Source organism: Coregonus clupeaformis, unplaced genomic scaffold, assembly GCF_020615455.1.
Source record: "Coregonus clupeaformis isolate EN_2021a unplaced genomic scaffold, ASM2061545v1 scaf0124, whole genome shotgun sequence".
Taxonomy (NCBI): domain Eukaryota; kingdom Metazoa; phylum Chordata; class Actinopteri; order Salmoniformes; family Salmonidae; genus Coregonus; species Coregonus clupeaformis.
This window is the reverse complement of record NW_025533579.1, coordinates 42,370-61,282: the sequence shown is the minus strand read 5'-3', so window position 1 is coordinate 61,282 and position 18,913 is coordinate 42,370. Positions and strand designations below refer to the sequence as shown.

General features: G+C 42.5%; 1 protein-coding gene across 1 annotated transcript; it reads left to right on the top strand.

Moving 5' to 3' along the window:
• LOC121548685 (E3 ubiquitin-protein ligase Hakai) lies at positions 1–3,804 on the top strand. The gene is made up of 6 exons (XM_041860211.1): positions 1–77; positions 748–915; positions 1,055–1,161; positions 1,252–1,335; positions 1,452–1,525; positions 2,482–3,804. Exons 1-6 carry the CDS (start codon positions 65–67, stop codon positions 3,497–3,499), a joined length of 1,464 nt encoding a protein of 487 aa, XP_041716145.1. The 5' UTR covers positions 1–64; the 3' UTR covers positions 3,500–3,804.
• The last annotated feature ends 15,109 nt before the right edge of the window (positions 3,805–18,913 follow it).

Below are 18,913 nucleotides of genomic sequence, written 5' to 3'. Positions count from 1 at the left end.
CTCAGTAGTTGAATTCAACTCCTCCCTTTTTATTATAGTTTCCCATACTGCATTGCGGTGAATTATGGACCAAAGTGGTAAGCGACAAATGACTCTCCAGTTTCACCTATATTTTAGTTTTATTTGTGTATCAGTGGATTTAACTTCATACACAGCGAAATACATTTCATTTGCGAACTTATTCATATTCAATTGTATATTACAAGTATTATCAGTGGAGTGTTTAAAGTACAAAAATTGCGGCCTTGTAGCAACCTCTCGTTGCCAGCCCACTGCTAGCTAAAAAGCTAATATATAGCTAACATTAGCTTCCGCAGATCTGTGTTGCTACAGTAGTAGCTAGCTAGCTAGTTGTGCTTTTTAGAATAAAGTGACGGTTGGAGTTGATCTGCCAGTGCAAAGCTAAGAACTTAAAATTGCCAGGACAGTACTCTAACCTTGACAAAAAAATCAGAATAAATAATACGATGTTTGTAACTTGGACTAAGTGCTAGCTACGGTCTGCATTCTCCATCAACTTATGTAACTCCAGACGACGTTAGCTAAAATGATACACGAGCGCTTTGCTAAACTATTCATCGTGGTTTTGATCACCTATGGATTGTCAACTTATAGTGTCGTTATTATTATTATTATTATTATATTATAGTGTCGTTGCTAGTAGCAAGTATCATGTAAATGTTCGCTTGGTAACTGATGACTGAATCTGGCCACTGACAATTTGAATGATCCATCGTTCCCCCACAGACAATGACCTGCAAGGCACGGACGGCTCGGGGAGTCTTGGGGGCCCTGATGTCCGCAGACGCATCCCCATCAAACTCATCTCCAAACCGACCATCAGGAGCAAACCTGCTCCCCGGACACAAAGACCCATGGGCAGGCTGCCCTCCAAACCCCAGGCTGGGGATGAAGGTTAGCCAGCCACAAGTGCTTTCTTATCTCCTTGTTTTAATTCCCAAGGGCTAGTATTGGGATAGGGAAGCCTGTTGCTAGGTCATAGAAGCAAGCTTTCATATGGGACTACTGTAAGGCAACATATCTGTGTTTCTAGAGAGTTTTAGCTTCAAGCAAGAGGAGAGGTTCGACTGTGGTACCAAGGCTGGGGATGTTTTTGCAAGTCAACGGAGGTTCCCCCAGCAAATGTTTTGGGACTTTAAGGTAGTGTTTTAATTTCTATCTTTGGGAGAAAAAAATGCATTCCTTCTACATCATTACTGTGTCATTGACCTCTTGGTCTTTTCCCCACAGTTGAATTTGATAGGTGAAAAGGATGACATTCCAGCTCACTTTTGTGACAAGTGTGGTCTGCCCATAAGGATCTATGGACGCATGGTATGTCTCTTCGATCAAGTTTTTCATAGTGTGTTATGTGTCTCTTAAAAACGTTTTATAGTAAAAGGCTATGAGTGCAGCAGCATATAATGTTATTATCTGTATGAACTCCCCAGATTCCATGCAAACATGTGTTCTGCTATGAGTGTGCATTGCTCCACGAGAAGAAGGGAGACAAGATGTGCCCAGGGTAAGCTCTTGACATTTATTTTTATTTTTAACCTATCCACTAGTGCAGTGGTTCTCAACTGGTTTTGCCAAATTGAACCAGGTTGTCTCAGTCGGTACCCAACATTCGTCTCGTGAAACAAAAATAGCCAAAATACAATCTAGAAAAATATTTTGAATGCTATATTGATTGTAAAGGTAGCAAATTATATGACGAGGGAAAAACATTCCCACATTTTTCATTGTCAATATTTAAAATGTTCCCATATTCTTGATGAAGAATATTAATAAGCTCACTGGTTTGAGACCACAAAATCAACCAAATCCGCTTAATAGCTCTGCTAATAGCTCTATAAAAAATACTTTGATTGAACAAAAAAAAAGATTAAATTATAAAAAATAAATAATTGTAGAATCATTATAATTTCTACACACTTTCTACCTGGTTGTAGTTGTTTAAGTTCAGACTGGAGTAAAATCATTTTTTAACTCAGACAGCTGCATTTAGTGACCTTACGTTTGATTCCGGGGCATGCGTCAAAATCGCTAAGCAGTTTGCCTCAACAGTGTACCGAGGCTTGTATCACTTTATCAGAAGCACGTGATCAATGACGTCCGACGCTTCGTTTTGTCGAACAACCACCTGATTGGTTTGGTATTGGTTTCGGTAGAAGACAAGGCGTGAAGGCATGTGTGATGCCATCTATAACAATTTGGCTGTTCTAAATTCTTTTGACCATTACGTGCCACTAGTGTACTCTGTGTTGATCGAATCCTTGCGTAATGAACCTATTTTCTCCACAACTGTCTGGAAATGCTCAATGCTTCAGGAATTTTTGTTTCCCCATTACTACCCACGACCCATTCAAAACTTCCCACCAGTTGAGAATCGCTGCACTAGTGTATTCAACTGTCCATATACTATCTGTATGTGTGGTTGCTGACTGCACTTACTAACTAAACCTTTGTTATGTTCAGTATGCAGCTCTTCAGCTGCACAGACCTGGTCCAGCGCATCGAACAGTGTCTGCGGGGCTCCCTGTACATGTGCAGCATCGTGCAGGGCTGCAAGCGCACCTACCTTTCCCAGCGTGACCTGCAGGCCCACATCAACCACCGCCACATGAGGGCAGCTAAGGCCTTGGCAAGCCGCCAGGACGCCCTGCACCTTCCCACATCCTCAGATGTGCCTGACCGCTTCCGCGTGCCCCCGCCTCACCTGCCCAAGACCCAAGGGCACCTCCCACCCCCCCTCCAACACGGTGGTCATGACCCCTACGGTCAGCCACCACCGGCTTCCCATGATGCGCCTCCTCTTGCCCAGGAGACCTTCCGCATCGCCACGGTAACTACACGCGCACGCAGCAACCTCATCACCGTGCCCATCCAGGATGACTCCGGTTCTTCCTCCACATCTTCCTCCCGTGACCCTCTCCCTCCCGGCCCGGGCCCTGCTCCACCCCCACACCACCATCCTGGGGACTACGCTGGTCAGCCTGTAGTGTCCCACCCCCACCACATGATGGCGCCACCGCAACAGCACTACGGCCCCCCTCCTCCTCCCCCTCCACCCATCAACCATCCCATGCAGCACCCGCCCCAGGGCTCTGGGACACCTCACATGGTGTACAACCAGGCAGGCCCTCCCCCGCCTATGTCCAACGCACCCCCTCCCATTACCCCCCCGCCAGGACACATCATGGGTCAGATGCCCCCCTACATGAACCACCCTCCTCCAGGCCCCCCACCTCAACATGGTGGTCCTCCAGTCAACGCCCCCCCTCCCCACCACTACAACCCTAACACCATGCAGCAGTTCCCTGAGGATCAGGGCACACTCAGTCCCCCTTTTAACCAGCAAGGGGGTCTGAGCCCTGGGATGTGGCCTGCCCCTAGAGGGCCTCCTCCTCCACGGATGCAGGGCCCCCCACCTCAGGGCCAGATGCCTGGACCCCATCACCCCGATCAGTCCCGCTACCGCCCTTATTATCAGTAAACTCTCAACTCCCCACAAAGTCAGGGGCATTGTTTGACTTGTCCCCATTCCTCTCCACTGGTTTGAATAATGTGAACATGAGTCTCTGGGTTCTGTATGACTGTCATTTCTATAGAAACACTTTAAAGAGACTAGTCTATGGTGAATGTATGTATGTAGCTGCTCACTTGAATTGATATGAACTTTTTGGACTGTCAAATGAGCAGCGATACATTTTGAATCGCTCCTGTGTTGGTCTCCAATGGACATTGTATCTTGAAAAATGTTGGTTTGATGATGTCTCAATAAATATTTTCGAACAAAGAGTTAAATCTCATTATTTCTCGATATTATTAGTTGTGGAAACTGTATTTCATCCATATCAATAGGGGGCAGTGTGTGATCTAACATTTGACATTGTTTGCATAGGTAGCCCTGTGTTTTGGTTGATCATATCACATGACCTGGCTTTTAACCTTTTATTGAAATCTTTTTCATCAAACTCCCCTTTTTTTAATGTCAGATGGTCCAGCACCATCCTTCAGCCAATTGCTTTTATATTTATTCTAATTCTCATTTCTGGAAAAGGCTTAAAATAAAAGTATAAATCCAGGTCATGTGACATGATTGACCAATACACGGCCCTAGTTATGTGCGATAAATGAGAAGATAGCTGCTGGGAGAAAATAAATACATTTTGAGAGGGGTGGCACTGTAATTGTGTCAAGGACAAAACCCCAAGATTACTTTATTAAAAAGTATTTTACTCACATTTATGACTCATTATCAACTGTTATCCTGCATGGTTGTTGCATTGTGCTTTTTGATGTCACCCTCCCTAGCAAATGCCTCAGGAGTTTATTCTGCTTTTAAAATTATATCTAGCTACTAGTAGTGTTTTACTGTGGAGTATTTGCTTTGTTGATACCAAGGATTGTTGAGGCTATTTGAAAATAAGCAACTTTATTGTATGTTCATTAAAAAAAGGGCTTTGCTACACAGAAGTATACACTGAGTGTACAAAACATTAGGAACACCTTCCTAATATTGAGTTGCACCCCCTGTTGCCCTCAGAACAGCCTCAATTCGTCGGGGCATGGACCCTACAAGGTGTGAAGCGTTCCACAGGGATGCTGGCCCATGTTGATTCCAATGCTTCCCAGTGATTGGTCTTCACATCATTAATAAACATAAAATATCTGCAATCAGCCTATCACAGTGTGGCTCCGTTGGTAGAGCATGGCACTTGCAACGCCAGGGTTGTGGGTTTGATTCCCATGGGGGACCAGTATGGAAAAAAATAAAGTATGAAAATGTATGCACTCACTACTGTAAGTTGCTCTGGATAAGAGTGTCTGCTAAATGACTAAAATGTGAACATGTAAAAAATCACATTAAAAGGTTTTGGGTTTCAAATCGACCATTACAGCATTCAAATTAGGGCTATTTGGAATAGCTGTTCAAAAGAGGACATTGTATTATTTCTTTGTACTCCCTGACGAAGGCCATGCAGCCGAAACGGATAAAAAAAAAAAACTTGTTTCTATTGAACATGCCATACAAATAAAGGCATTTTAATTAATTATATGAAGAGTGCCTTGGTCCTCCTTTCTTTTTGATGACCAATTCACCCCTTTAACCAAAGAGCACCTTCTGTCTACCAACATTTACTATTGTGTACCTTAGTAGCACTTCCCTCCCTCCTCTTTCTACTATTACAGCATACTTGTTTGACCTTGGACGAAAGATCATTTGGGAACCTTATTATTGCTAAAATAATGAGCTTTCTCTCAGATCTTCCCTCCCGAAATTCCATGACTCTCAGTTCTCAGGAGAGGCCAGGGAGTAGACCCTGTTATCAAGCTCGTCCCCAGCAAGAGGCTAGAACTTCCAATTAATGTTGGACACATGCAGATAACTTCATTCACAGACAGACTCTTTTGTTCAATCAAAGTTAATATAATTAGGGGGTGCTTATAAAGTCCTGTTTCACTGTATGTACAAGTGGGTAACCTGCACAGGTGTGAAATATATATTTTCCATATCCCACTCCCCCTGAGAGTGGGGCCACAGCCAGGGGATCAGCCATTATTGACAGCGACCCTGGAGCAATTAGGGATTTTACCTTGTCGGCTCTGGGATTCAATCCTGCAACCTTTTGGTTACTGGCTTAACACTCCTTACCACCAGGCTACCTGAAGTTCGTTGTATTGTTTTGTACCTTTCCACTGAGAAAGCCAACAGAGTTATAATTGAGTAAACATGTTGATTATACAGTATTGGATTTATCAAGAGTAGGAAAAGTACATGTTTATTTTTTTGGTGTATATATTTTTATTCATGTTTTACAAAATGTACATCAATGTAAGTACAAAGATTTGATCATATCCCAACCACCCTCCCTTCCTTCCTTCCTTCCTTCCTTCCTTCCTTCCTTCCTTCCTTCCTTCCTTCCTTCCTTCCTTCCTTCCTTCCTTCCTTCCTTCCTTCCTTCCTTCCCAACCCCCCCAGTCCCTTCCCTACCTCTCCGCCCTACCTCAGTCCACCCACCTCGATTCCCTCCCAACCTACTTGGAAACCTTAAAGCATCTCATCAGAGGGGAGCCTCTGCAAGCCATTGAAGTATGATATAAATGGTTGCCATTTTCAAACAAATGTGTCATTGGAACCCCTAAGAGAATACTTAATTTTCTCAAGCTTTAGGAAGAACATTACATCGTTGAGCCATTGAGAAATAGAGGGGGGCTGAGCAGACTTTCACTGGAAAATAATTCTAGGTCGAGCTAATAAGGATATAAAAGCAACAATATCGGCATGTTTGGGGTCCAAGGAGAACAAGTCTTCTAGAATACCAAAAACAGCTATCAAGGGACATGGCTGCAGGTTAATTTCAAGCACCTCAGATAAAAAAGTATGAAAAAAAAAAAAGTATGAAAAATGTATGCATTCACTAACTGTAAGTCGCTCTGGATAAGAGTGTCTGCTAAATGACTAAAATGTAAATGTAAATAAAAAAATAAAAACAGAATCCCAGTAATTTTGTAGTTTAGAGCATTGAATGAACATTTGACTAAGGTCATATGGTGAGACATGACATCTATCACACTCATCATTTACATTTTGATATATTTCAGACAATCTGGATTTGGAAAAATGCCCTCAATGTAAAACCTTAAATTGTATGAGACCAAGAGAGCACAAGATGTAGTGGAGCAAATAGGTGCTCCCATTCAATTCTGTCCAATGCCTTCTCTGCGTCTAGGGAGATTACCACCTCAGGGGAGTTGGAGGATTGTTTAGAATCAATTATGTTAAACAGCGTCCGAATATTAAAAAAGTAATATCTGTCCTTTATAAAGCCGGTTTGTTCCTGTGATATGAGTCCTGGTAAGACTACTTCCAGACGCCTTGCTATCACCTTCGCCAACACCTTTACATCCACATTAAGGAGGCTTAGGGGCCTAAATGAAGAACAGGAAGTGGGTCTTTCCCCTTCTTAAGGAGAAGCGCTATTGAAGCCTCTGTTAGGGTGGGTGGCCGCGAGCCACGTTCAAGATAAAAGTAAAGGGGCTAACTTGGTATGGAATTTCTTAAAGAACTCAGTTGAAAACCCATCAGGCCCTGGAGCTTTGCTGCTCTGCATTGACTTAATAGACTGAATAACTTCTTCAAGGCTGAGAGGAGAATCAAGGTAATCTGCAGTTTCAGCCTCAACTGTGGGAGTCTCCAGTTCACCCAAAAACTGAGTCATATTGGCAGTAACTGATGGAAATTCAGACGTATACAGGGAGGAATAGAAAGATTTGAAGGCGTCATTGATCCCCATAGGGTCAGAAATCAAGCTATGAGAGGAATCTTTAATTTGGGGAATCAGACGGGTAGCAGCACTGTGTTTTAATTGGTGTGCGAGCAGATAACTTGCCCTGTCGCCATGTTCATAGTAGGTACCACGTGAATGCAATAGTAACCGTTCTGCATCTGTAGTGGACAAGAGTTTGAATTCAGATTGTTCAAGCATTGCCTATATATAAGTTCTCCCAATAAAAGTAAGAGGCTCACTTTTACCATGCACGCTATGACAGACAAATTTAGAAAACAAAATCCAGAAAATCACATTGTAGGATTTTTATGAATTTATTTGCAAATTATGGTGGAAAATAAGTATTTGGTCACCTACAAACAAGCAAGATTTCTGGCTCTCACAGACCTGTAACTTCTTCTTTAAGAGGCTCCTCTGTCCTCCACTCGTTACCTTTATTAATGGCACCTGTTTGAACTTGTTATCAGTATAAAAGACACCTGTCCACAACCTCAAACAGTCACACTCCAAACTCCACTATGGCCAAGACCAAAGAGCTGTCAAAGGACACCAGAAACAAAATTGTAGACCTGCAACAGGCTGGGAAGACTGCATCTGCAATAGGTAAGCAGCTTGGTTTGAAGAAATCAACTGTGGGTGCAATTATTAGGAAATGGAAGACATACAAGACCACTGATAATCTCCCTCGATCTGAGGCTCCACGCAAGATCTCACCCCTGTGGGGTCAAAATGATCACAAGAACGGTGAGCAAAAATCCCAGAACCACACGGGGGGGACCTAGTGAATGACCTGCAGAGAGCTGGGACCAAAGTAACAAAGCCTACCATCAGTAACACACTACGCCGCCAGGGACACAAATCCTGCTGCGCCAGACGTGTCCCCTGCTTAAGCCAGTACATGTCCAGGCCCGTCTGAAGTGTGCTAGAGTGCATTTAGATGATCCAGAAGAGGATTGGGAGAATGTCATATGGTCAGATGAAACCAAAATAGAACTTTTTGGTAAAAACTCAACTTCGTCGTGTTTGGAGGACAAAGAATGCTGAGTTGCATCCAAAGAACACCATACTTACTGTGAAGCATGGGGGTGGAAACATCATGCTTTGGGACTGTTTTTCTGCAAAGGGACCAGGACGACTGATCCGTAAAGGAAAGAATGAATGGGGCCAATATCGTGAATTTTTAAGTGAAAACCTCCTTCCATCAGCAAGGGCATTGAAGATGAAACGTGGCTGGGTCTTTCAGCATGACAATGATCCCAAACACTTACCTGCCCCCTCGGCCCCGGCAAAGAACGTTCCTTTGCTATACTTTTTCTCCAGAGTGATATACAAATGCAGTATGGCCACCATTGTGTGATTTTCTGGTGTTTTTCTCTTTTGTCTTCATAGTTCGTGTAAGAAGCTCAAGGAGATGGTGTCAAGGCATATTGGTGGTCTAAGTCAAGGATGGCTTTAGAGAGTTCTTCTAGTTTAGCTTTCCGAGTTTTGTTTAAATGAGAAGAATAATAAATAATTTCTCCTCTAAGATAGTCCTTAAGTGATTCCCATAAGAGAGAATGAGAGGTTGAGCTTGTCTGATTTGAAAAAATAAAATTATCAATAGAACTGGAGATTACGTTACAGAAGTTTGCATCAGACAGGAGAAGAGAATTGAATCTCCAACAGAGAGGAGTACGATTTTGTTCTGATAGGACTATGTCAAGGGCTAAAGGTCCATGGTCAGAAGTTACAATGGGTAAATATTCAGAAGAGGTGACATTTGGAAGTAACTTATGATCAATAAATAAATAGTCAATAGGAGAAAAATAATGGTGTACATGTGAAAAGAAAGAATACTCTCTTGCCTGGGTATTCTGAAATCTCCAGGGATCTGTACACCCATTCTGAACCATAAAATCTGAGAAGGACTTTGACATAGCAGAAGGAGACATAGTTCTGGGGTTGGAGAGGTCTAAAGCCGGTCTAATAACACAATTCAGATCCCCGCCAAATATCAAAAGATGGTTGTTCAGAGAAGGGATTTCCTCCAGCAACCCATTGCCAAATTCAACATCATCAAAATTGGGAGCATATACATTGACCAATATTACAGGTGTGTGCCAAATGGTGCGAGTTATGAATCTCCCATTACTGTCTGAAATAACATTAGTAGTAGAGAAATGTATTATTTTACTAACCAAAATTGCAACCCCTCTGGCTTTGGAGTTAAAGTCTGAATGGAAAACCTGCCTGAACCTGGAGTTTTGTAGCCTTGAGTGATCTTTAATGCGTAAATGGGTCTCTTGTTAAGATACCACATCTGCTTTTAGCTTTTTCAAATAGGAGAAGACCCTAGTCCTCTTGACAGGATTATTAATTGTCTTATTATAAGATTAGGCCTACCTATTTCAATATTACAGTGCCTTGCAAAAGTATTCATCCCCCTTGGCGTTTTTCCTATTTTCTTGCATTACAACCTGTAATTTAAATGGATTTTTATTTGGATTTCATGTAATGGACATACACAAAATAGCCCAAATTGGTGAAGTGAAATGAAAAAAAGAACTTGTTTCAAAAAATTCAAAAAAATAAAAAACTGAAAAGGGGTGCGTGCATATGTATTCACCCCCTTTGCTATGAAGCCCCTAAATAAGATCTGGTGCAACCAATTACCTTCAGAAGTCACATAATTAGTTCAATAAAGTCCACCTGTGTGTCACATGATCTGTCACATGATCTCAATATGTATACATGTGTTCTGAAAGGCCTCAGAGTCTGAAACACCACTAAGCAAGGGGCACCACCAAGCAAGCGACACCATGAAGACCAAGGAGCTCTCCAAACAGGTCAGGGACAAGGTTGTGGAGAAGTACAGATCAGGGTTGGGTTATAAAAAATATCAGAAACTTTGAACATCCCACGGAGCACCATTAAATCCATTATAAAAAAATTGAAAGAATATGGCACCACAACAAACCTGCCAAGAGAGGGCCTCCCACCAAAACTCACGAACCAGGCAAGGAGGGCATTAATCAGAGAGACAACAAAGAGGCCAAAGATAACCCTGAAGGAGCTGCAAAGCTCCACAGTGGAGATTGGAGTATCTGTCCATAGGACCACTTTAAGCCGTACACGCCACAGAGCTGGACTTTACGGAAGAGTGGCCAGAAAAAAACATTGCTTAAAGAAAAGAATAGCAAACACGTTTGGTGTTCGCTTAAAGGCAAGTGGGAGACTCCTCAAACATATGGAAGAAGGTACTCTGGTCAGATGAGACTAAAATTGAGGTTTTGGCCATCAAGGAAAACGCTATGTCTGGCGCAAACCCAACACCTCTCATCACCCTGAGAACACCATCCCCACAGTGAAGCATGGTGGTGGCTGCATCATGCTGTGGGGATGTTTTTCATTGGCAGGGACTGGGAAACTGGTCAGAATTGAAGGAATGATGGATGCCGCTAAATACAGGGACATTCTTGAGGGAAACCTGTTTCAGTCTTCCAGAGATTTGAGACTGGGACGGAGGTCCACCTTCCAGCAGGACAACGACCCTAAGCATACTGCTAAAGCAACACGGTTTAAGGGGAAACATTTAAATGTCTTGGAATGGCCTAGTCAAAGCCCAGACCTTAATCCAATTGAGAATCTGTGGTATGACTTAAAGATTGCTGTACACCAGCGGAACCCATCCAACTTGAAGGAGCTGGAGCAGTTCTGCCTTGAAGAATGGGCAAAAAGATGTGCCAAGCTTATAGAGACATACCCCAAGAGACTTGCAGCTGTAATTGCTGCAAAAGGTGGCTCTACAAAGTATTGACTTTGGGGGGGTGAATAGTTATGCACGCTCAAGCGTTCTGTTTTTTTGTCTTATTTCTTGTATGTTTCACAATAAAAAGTATTTTGTATCTTCAAAGTGGTAGGCATGTTGTGTAAATCAAATGATACAAACCCCAAAAAAATCTATTTGAATTCCAAGTCGTAAGGCAACAAAATAGGAAAAATACCAATGGGGGCGAATACTTTCTTACTTAGCGTTGTTAGCCATCTAAAATATTGAAAGGAAAAAGGTGTGAAAACAGACCAAGCATTTGCAAAGATAACAGAGAAAACGGATGAAAAAAGCACAAAAAATGTAACAAATAGAAATAAAAAATAGACATAAAATAATAAAAAATGGGACCAAAAAAGGTCACTCCCCCTCCCCTCCCCTCACACCCAAACCCAAAATCTCCTTCCCCAGCAAAAGGAGACAGCAGGTTGATGTTTGCACAGCTTCAGTGCATATAAACAGAAAACCTTCCTATCTTAACGCGGAGAGGCTCCATTGCACGAGTAGTGAAATACATTTGAAAAGGCATTCACAAAACGGTAATGTAGGTCAACAGATAACCAAAACAAAGACAGAAACTCCATAACAGTAAAACGGACTATCCTGACTCTTCATTCAGTGCAACACGTACAATGTGTCTTAAGGATGGCCAAATAAGTGTCCCGCAGTATGTTACCCTGTTACAAAAAAGAAAAGGGGCCGAGTGTCTGTACATGTACGAATGATCAATGTAATAAAGGGGGAAAAGTACTGTGACACAAAGACCTTTGTGTACACACAATTCCCTAATGTGTAATTGACACTACATATTGTGAAGTAATATGTTATGCTTGAGGTTCCTGCCTTACCTTATGCATGTCCTGTGAATGATCTGGCGTAATGAAGTGGGGAAGAACATGGACGTCTTGATCTTATCATCAAAGAACATGCAGCTGTGTGGTTTCTCCAGGATGTACACTCAGGGTTCAGAAGTCAAGTGTATTTGTGTGCACATGTGTGACCATAAACAGTACCCCAGTACAACCCACGGGACCACAGTGAAACGTCACTCCGTGAGGGACTATGTTTATGGAATCCACCATATATGGGAGGACATTGTCAACAAGAGAGATGCGTGATAACACTTATCGGTGTCCTGGTTCTTTGTGTATTTGTTCTCTGTGGAGGTTTGTTTGCCCATGACATTTCATGTGGAATAAGCAATTCTGATCTGTTCTGTTCTTTTAATTTCTAAGGATGTAACATAGACTCACCTCTGTCATCTGTAACTCTCCTTTCTTGAGCTGTTTATTGATCTTCATTAAGGCTTTGTTCCTCTTCCTCAGTACTCTTATGTGGCTAAACCCCTCCTGAAAACACAACATCATGGAACTATACTGAACGTCTGCAATGGGACACTGTCATAGCAGCGGGAAGATGTTTTGAGGGTGCTGGAGGGGGAGAAAAAAAATCCCCTTTATAATAAAGCATTGCATGCATCTACAGTAAACTCACATTTGCGTAGTGGAGCAGACACGTTTTTAGGATTTCCACACAGAGGCAGAGCACCAGGACTTGTTGTACCATTCAAATGTGCGCTGGCTAAGCCTGGGGAAAGTATTTAGCTGTGTGTGGGAACTGAGAGGGGGGATAGGAATGTTCCTTCATTCGGTTGGTAAAGCTGACGACTTCTCCGGGTTGAAAGACACAGATTGGCTGGGCGACTTTGCTTTCAGTGTGGACTTATTGGGGTATCTGAACGATCTAAATGTGAAACTGCAGGGAAATTGTGTTTTTGTGCATGAACTGTATTCCAACATGAAAGCATTCAAGGCCAAACTTATGTTGTTCTCCAGACAAATGAGCAGCTGGTCTCTCGCTCATTTTCCGACACTGGCCGCACTGAATGCGCCCACATCGCAGTGCCGCACTGAGACATACAGTAGCACCTTGATCGACCTGCATGCTGAGTTTTCCCGCCGCTTCTCAGACTTCACCAAGATTGAGACTGAGTTTGTATCATGCCCCCTGTCTTTTGACATTGAGAAAGCACCACCAGACACACAATTGGAGCTCATCGACATCCAATGTGACAGTGCTTTGAAGGAGAAGTACAAAACAGCAACAATAGACCAGTTCTATGGCTCACTGAATTAAACAAAGTTTCCAAACATTAAAAAGCACGAACAAAGGATGCTTGTTTTATTCGGGTCCACATATGTGTGTGAACAAACGTTCTCAGTCATGAATTACAACAAATCCCATCACAGGTCAAATTTAACAAATTACCACTTGTCATCTGTTCTGAGAATCTCTACATCAAAGATGACACCAGACTTTGATGCCCTTGTCAAGAGAGGTGACCAGACCCATTGTTCACATTAAGACTTGAATAACCGTGACTGGGGTAGGCAAGGATTATGCTTTTTCATGGTGATGGTTATGCAGTGAGAATTATCCAGCAATGCAGTTGATTGGATAACTGTAAATATGGCTCAAAATGGAGATTGTTCCTTAATATGCTTTCAAAAACAGACCATTCCAAATGAAACAGCTCTTACCATATGTTTCACTCACATTTTAGAATAGTTTATTTTCACACATCTGCTGTTACATTTTGCATGTCTCCAGTCATATAATATATATATATATTTACGTTTGCATATTGTGACTGCAAGTTTGATTGTACTTTACAAAGGTAGAGATGCAGGATCAGTGTGTGTGTTTGACTGTGTCTGTGATGTTATAAGTTATATCAATTTTGTGAAAAATGTGTTCACAAAAACAAGGGTAGAGATGGTACAAGGGTAGAATTGTTCTGCAAGCATATGTACACTTACAGTACACTAGTAGTTTAGTGTCAATGTGAAAATGAATAAAGGCTTCACATGTTTTGTCATGCATGTAGTATGTGGCCCTTCACTTGGTTTCAAAAACTCAATGTGGCCCTTGAGCCAAAAGGTTTGCCCACCCCTGCCCTAATGCCTGCATTATTGTTTACCACATAGCCTTAAATTGTACCAATTTGTTTTTCTCGGTCTCCCATGCTATTTCAATAATAAATAATTAGATATATTTATATTTAGTAAATTATGGCGGATTGATTGAGTTCCAGGTTTTTTGTATACGTTTTTTCAAGATGAGTGATGAGAAGAGAATCGTCTATCTCACTATACCCCCATATGCCATGTCTTGAAATATGCAGACAGACGGATTAAAGGTAAGTATACATTTTAATACTTCTCACAGCCAACTTTCTAGCTCCACCCATAATTTTTGGACTTTATAGCATTCACTGAAAGCATGGATTATTGAGTCATTGTTCGTTTTACACTTAAGATATGACTCTGCCGTTGTGCTGAAGAATTTGTGAATTTTGTCTCTTGTCTAATAAATTCTATACATTAGTTTATACTGGATTAAGCGTACATTTTTGTTAACTGTAATTTTGTTAGTTATGCTCCAACATTCCCTCCATCTTGTGCCAACATCAGTTATTTTAAAGTCTTGATTCCAATAGTTTATATTTTTTTCTAAGAGATTGTCAGTTGGATATGCTCTCTTCAAGGTTTTGTATATCTTACCTAACATATGAACATCCTTTACTGACTCAAATAAGATACACCCAAGGTTGCTCTAATGTCCAAAAGTAATAGAGAAATTTTGTGATATGTAACTTTTAAGTTGCATGTATTTGAAAATATCTACATTGGTCAGTCCAAAATTGCTTTTTAATTCTGTCATGGAAATAAATGTATAATCATTAAAAAAAAAATCATTACAATTATTATAAATTATTGCTATTAATGTAGCCTATTTATTAATCTAAACCAGTTCTTTTAATGTGCTAAACGTGTTTTGTTTAATTCTGTTGAGACATTTTCGTTGGCTAAATTAAGTTTGGTCTGTCTTTTTAGTTGTGTGCTCCATATTTAGTTTAAGATAGGTTATAAGTAGGCCTTTTGTAAAATAAATATTGTTAGCCTATTGCTAATATCATTAGTCATTTGTTGGGTACGGTAGCCTTTCTTGGTAATTGCTGCAATATAGTCTGTTCCAAACTTTTGTGATAGTTTAAACCAGTTAGCAAGTGTTATGTTTCATTCTGTTCCGCTATTGAATAATGAAGTAAGCTTTCTGCTACATGTTTTTGTGTGCAAACCCATTACACCTCTTTATTTTCCCATATTTTTTCTCTCCCTTATACCAATCCCATGTCCTTTAGATCAATAATGCAATTATTTTTATTGCAACGACACGAATTTGTGAAGTTTTACCACCTCCAGCACCCCTACTTCACACGGCTATGGATACTATATTACAGTACAATGTGATAGAATATAGAAACAGCTTCCACTTTCTTGCAAATTTTGCTATACAGTATCTCAAAATCAGTGATAAACACTGGCTTGATATTCCAGTTACTTTAGGAACACACACTTCAAATCATCCATTTCCTGTAGGATTGGAAGTAGACTATCTATAGTTGCCGCTCTACTCTTTTAGGTTAATCAGATCCTTATATTTCATTTACTTTAAGAATAGAAAAAAAGCAGACTACAATTGATCCAGTTTCACTTCTTCGGAATCTCAACTCCTACTGCCAGTTACATGGAAGGTTCCAGAACAAACTGCCCTTAGACTGCAAGGTTGTTTTACTGAGGGGAATATCCATATGATTAATGTGCTCAATAAAAATGTCCAGTAGACTTCATATCCAATTGAAGGACCTGATAACGCACATAATATGAACTGAATTTAAGTTTATACACGTATAAAGTCTGAAGACGGTCTGAGATCTACTGTCACTGTCTCCATCACTTCCTCTTATAGGATAGGATATACTTTGTTATCCCTGAGGGGAAATGTATCTTGGAAAATTAAAGTCATACACAGTGTACAAAACATTAGGAACACCGTTTGCCCTCAGAACAGCCTCAATTCTTGGGAACTTTGAATTCATTGATTAATTTCTTTAGAAAAAGAATAAGGCATCATCTCAAAATGTGAAATGCTAAACCCCATGTGACCTACTTGTTGTGTGTATGTACTGACATACATGTATATGTGTAACTGATAGATGCACACACACACTACATGTTTTTAAATGTATGAAAATTGTAAAGTATTTTGTCTGTAATGTCTTTTTCGTTATATGTCGGACCCCAGTAAGACTAGCTGTCGCCATTGGCATCAGGCTAATGGGGATCCTAATAAATTAATATAAAATCAAACATACTCTGCTTATCTACATCACTGTTTGAGAGTTATACACATTTAAAAATTTAACATTTACGTCATTTAGCAGACGCTCTTATCCAGAGCGACTTACATTCAACTTATGATAGCCAGTGGGACAACCACTTTTTTTTATGGGGGGATGGGGGATGGGGTGGGGTAGAAGGATTACTTTTATACTGTTTCAGGTACTCCTTAAAGAGGTAGGGTTTCAAGTGTCTCCGGAAGATGTTCAGTGACTCCGCTGTCCTGGCGTCGTGGGGGAGCTTGTTCCACCATTGGGGTGCCAGAGCAGCGAATAGCTTTGACTGGGCTGAGCGGGAACTGTGCTTCCGTAGAGGTAGGGGGGCTAGCAGGCCAGAGGTGGATGAACGTAGTGCCCTCGTTTGGGTGTAGGGTCTGATCAGAGCCTGAAGGTAAGGAGGTGCCGTTCCCCTCACAGCTCCGTAGGCAAGCACCATGGTATTGTAGTAGATGCGAGCCTCAACTGTAAGCCAGTGGAGTGTGCGGAGGAGCGGGGTGACATGAGAGAACTTGGGAAGGTTGAACACCAGACGGGCTGCAGCGTTCTGGATAATTTGTAGGGTTTTAATGGCACAGGCAGGGAGCCCAGCCAACAGCGAGTTGCAGTATTCCAGACGGGAGATGACAAGTGCCTGGATTAGGACCTATGCCGCTTTCTGTGTAAGGTAGGGTCGTACTCTTCGAATGTTGTAGAGCATGAACCTGCAGGATCGGGTCACCGCTTTGATGTTAGATCATGGAGCGGGCAGTCCTTCCCCGGGAGGAAGAGCAGCTCCGTCTTGTCGAGGTTCAGCTTGAGGTGGTGATCCGACATCCACACTGATATGTCTGCCAGACATGCAGAGATGCGATTCGCCACCTGGTTATCAGAAGGGGGAAAGGAGAAAATTAATTGTGTGTCTGCGTAGCAATGATAGGAGAGACCATGTGAGGATATGACAGAGCCAAGTGACTTGGTGTATAGAGAGAATAGGAGAGGGCCTAGAACTGAGCCCTGGGGGACACCAGTGGTGAGAGCACGTGGTGCGGAGACAGATTCTCGCCACGCCACCTGGTAGGAGCGTCCTGTCAGGTAGGACGCAATCCAAGAGTGAGCAGTGCCGGAGATGCCCAACTCGGAGAGGGTGGTGAGGAGGATCTGATGGTTCACAGTATCAAAGGCAGCAGATAGGTCTAGAAGGATAAGAGCAGAGGAGAGAGAGTTAGCTTTAGCAGTGCGGAGAGCCTCCGTGACACAGAGAAGAGCCTCAATTGAATGACCAGTCTTGAAACCTGACTGGTTTGGATCAAGAAGGTCATTCTGAGAGAGATAGCAGGAGAGTTGGCTGGAGATGGCATGCTCAAGCGTTTTGGAGAGAAAAGAAAGAAGGGATACTGGTCTGTAGTTGTTGACATCGGAGGGATCGAGTGTAGGTTTTTTGAGGAGGGGTGCAACTCTTGCTCTCTTGGATGGAAGGGACATGGCCAGTGGTCAAGGATGAGTTGATGAGCGAGGTGAGGTAAGGGAGAAGGTCTCTGGAAATGGTCTGGAGAAGAGAGGAGGGGATAGGGTCAAGCGGGCAGGTTGTTGGGCGGCCGGCCATCACAAGTCGCAAGATTTCATCTGGAGAGAGAGGGGCGAAAGAAGTCAAGGCATAGGGTAGGGCAGTGTGAGCAGGACCAGCGGTGTCATTTGACTTAATAAATGAGGATCGGATGTCGTCAACCTTCTTTTCAAAATGGTTGACGAAGTCATCCACAGAGAGAGAGAGGGAGGGGGAGGAGGAGGAGGATTCAGCAGGGAGGAGAAGGTGGCAAAGAGCTTCCTAGGGTTAGAGGCAGAGGCTTGAAATTTAGAGTGGTAGAAAGTGGCTTTAGCAGCAGAAACAGAGGAAGAGAATGTAGAGAGGAGGGAGTGAAAAGATGACAGGTCTGCAGGGAGTCTAGTTTTCCTCCAATTCCGCTTGGCTGACCGGAGCCCTGTTCTGTGAGCTCGCAATGAGTTGTCAAGCCACGGAGCAGGAGGGGAGGACCGAGCCGGCCGGGAGGATAGGGGACATAGAGAGTCGAAAGATGCAAAAAGGGAGGAGAGGAGGGTTGACGAGGCAGAATCAGGAGATCGGAGGGAGAAGGATTTAGCAGAGGGAAGAGATGATAGGATGGAAGAGGAGAGAGTAGTGGGAGAGAGAGAGCGAAGGTTGCGACGGCACATTACCATCTGAGTAGGGAAAGAGTGAGTAGTGTTGGAGGAGAGCGAGAGAGAAAAGGATACAAAGTAGTGGTCAGAGAATTGGAGGGGAGTTGCAGTGAGATTAGTAGAAGAACAGTATCTAGTAAAGATGAGGTCAAGCGTATTGCCTGCCTTGTGAGTAGGGGTGGATGGTGAGAGGGTGAGGTCAAAAGAGGAAAGGAGTGGAAAGAAGGAGGCAGAGAGAAATGAGTCAAAGGCAGACGTAGGGAGTAACAGCTCAAACAGTGGCTACACACAACAAGCCAAACACGAGTCAAGATCCCACAACTAAGGTAGGCAACCAGGCTACCTAAGTATGATCCCCAATCAGAGACAACGAGCGACAGCTGCCTCTGA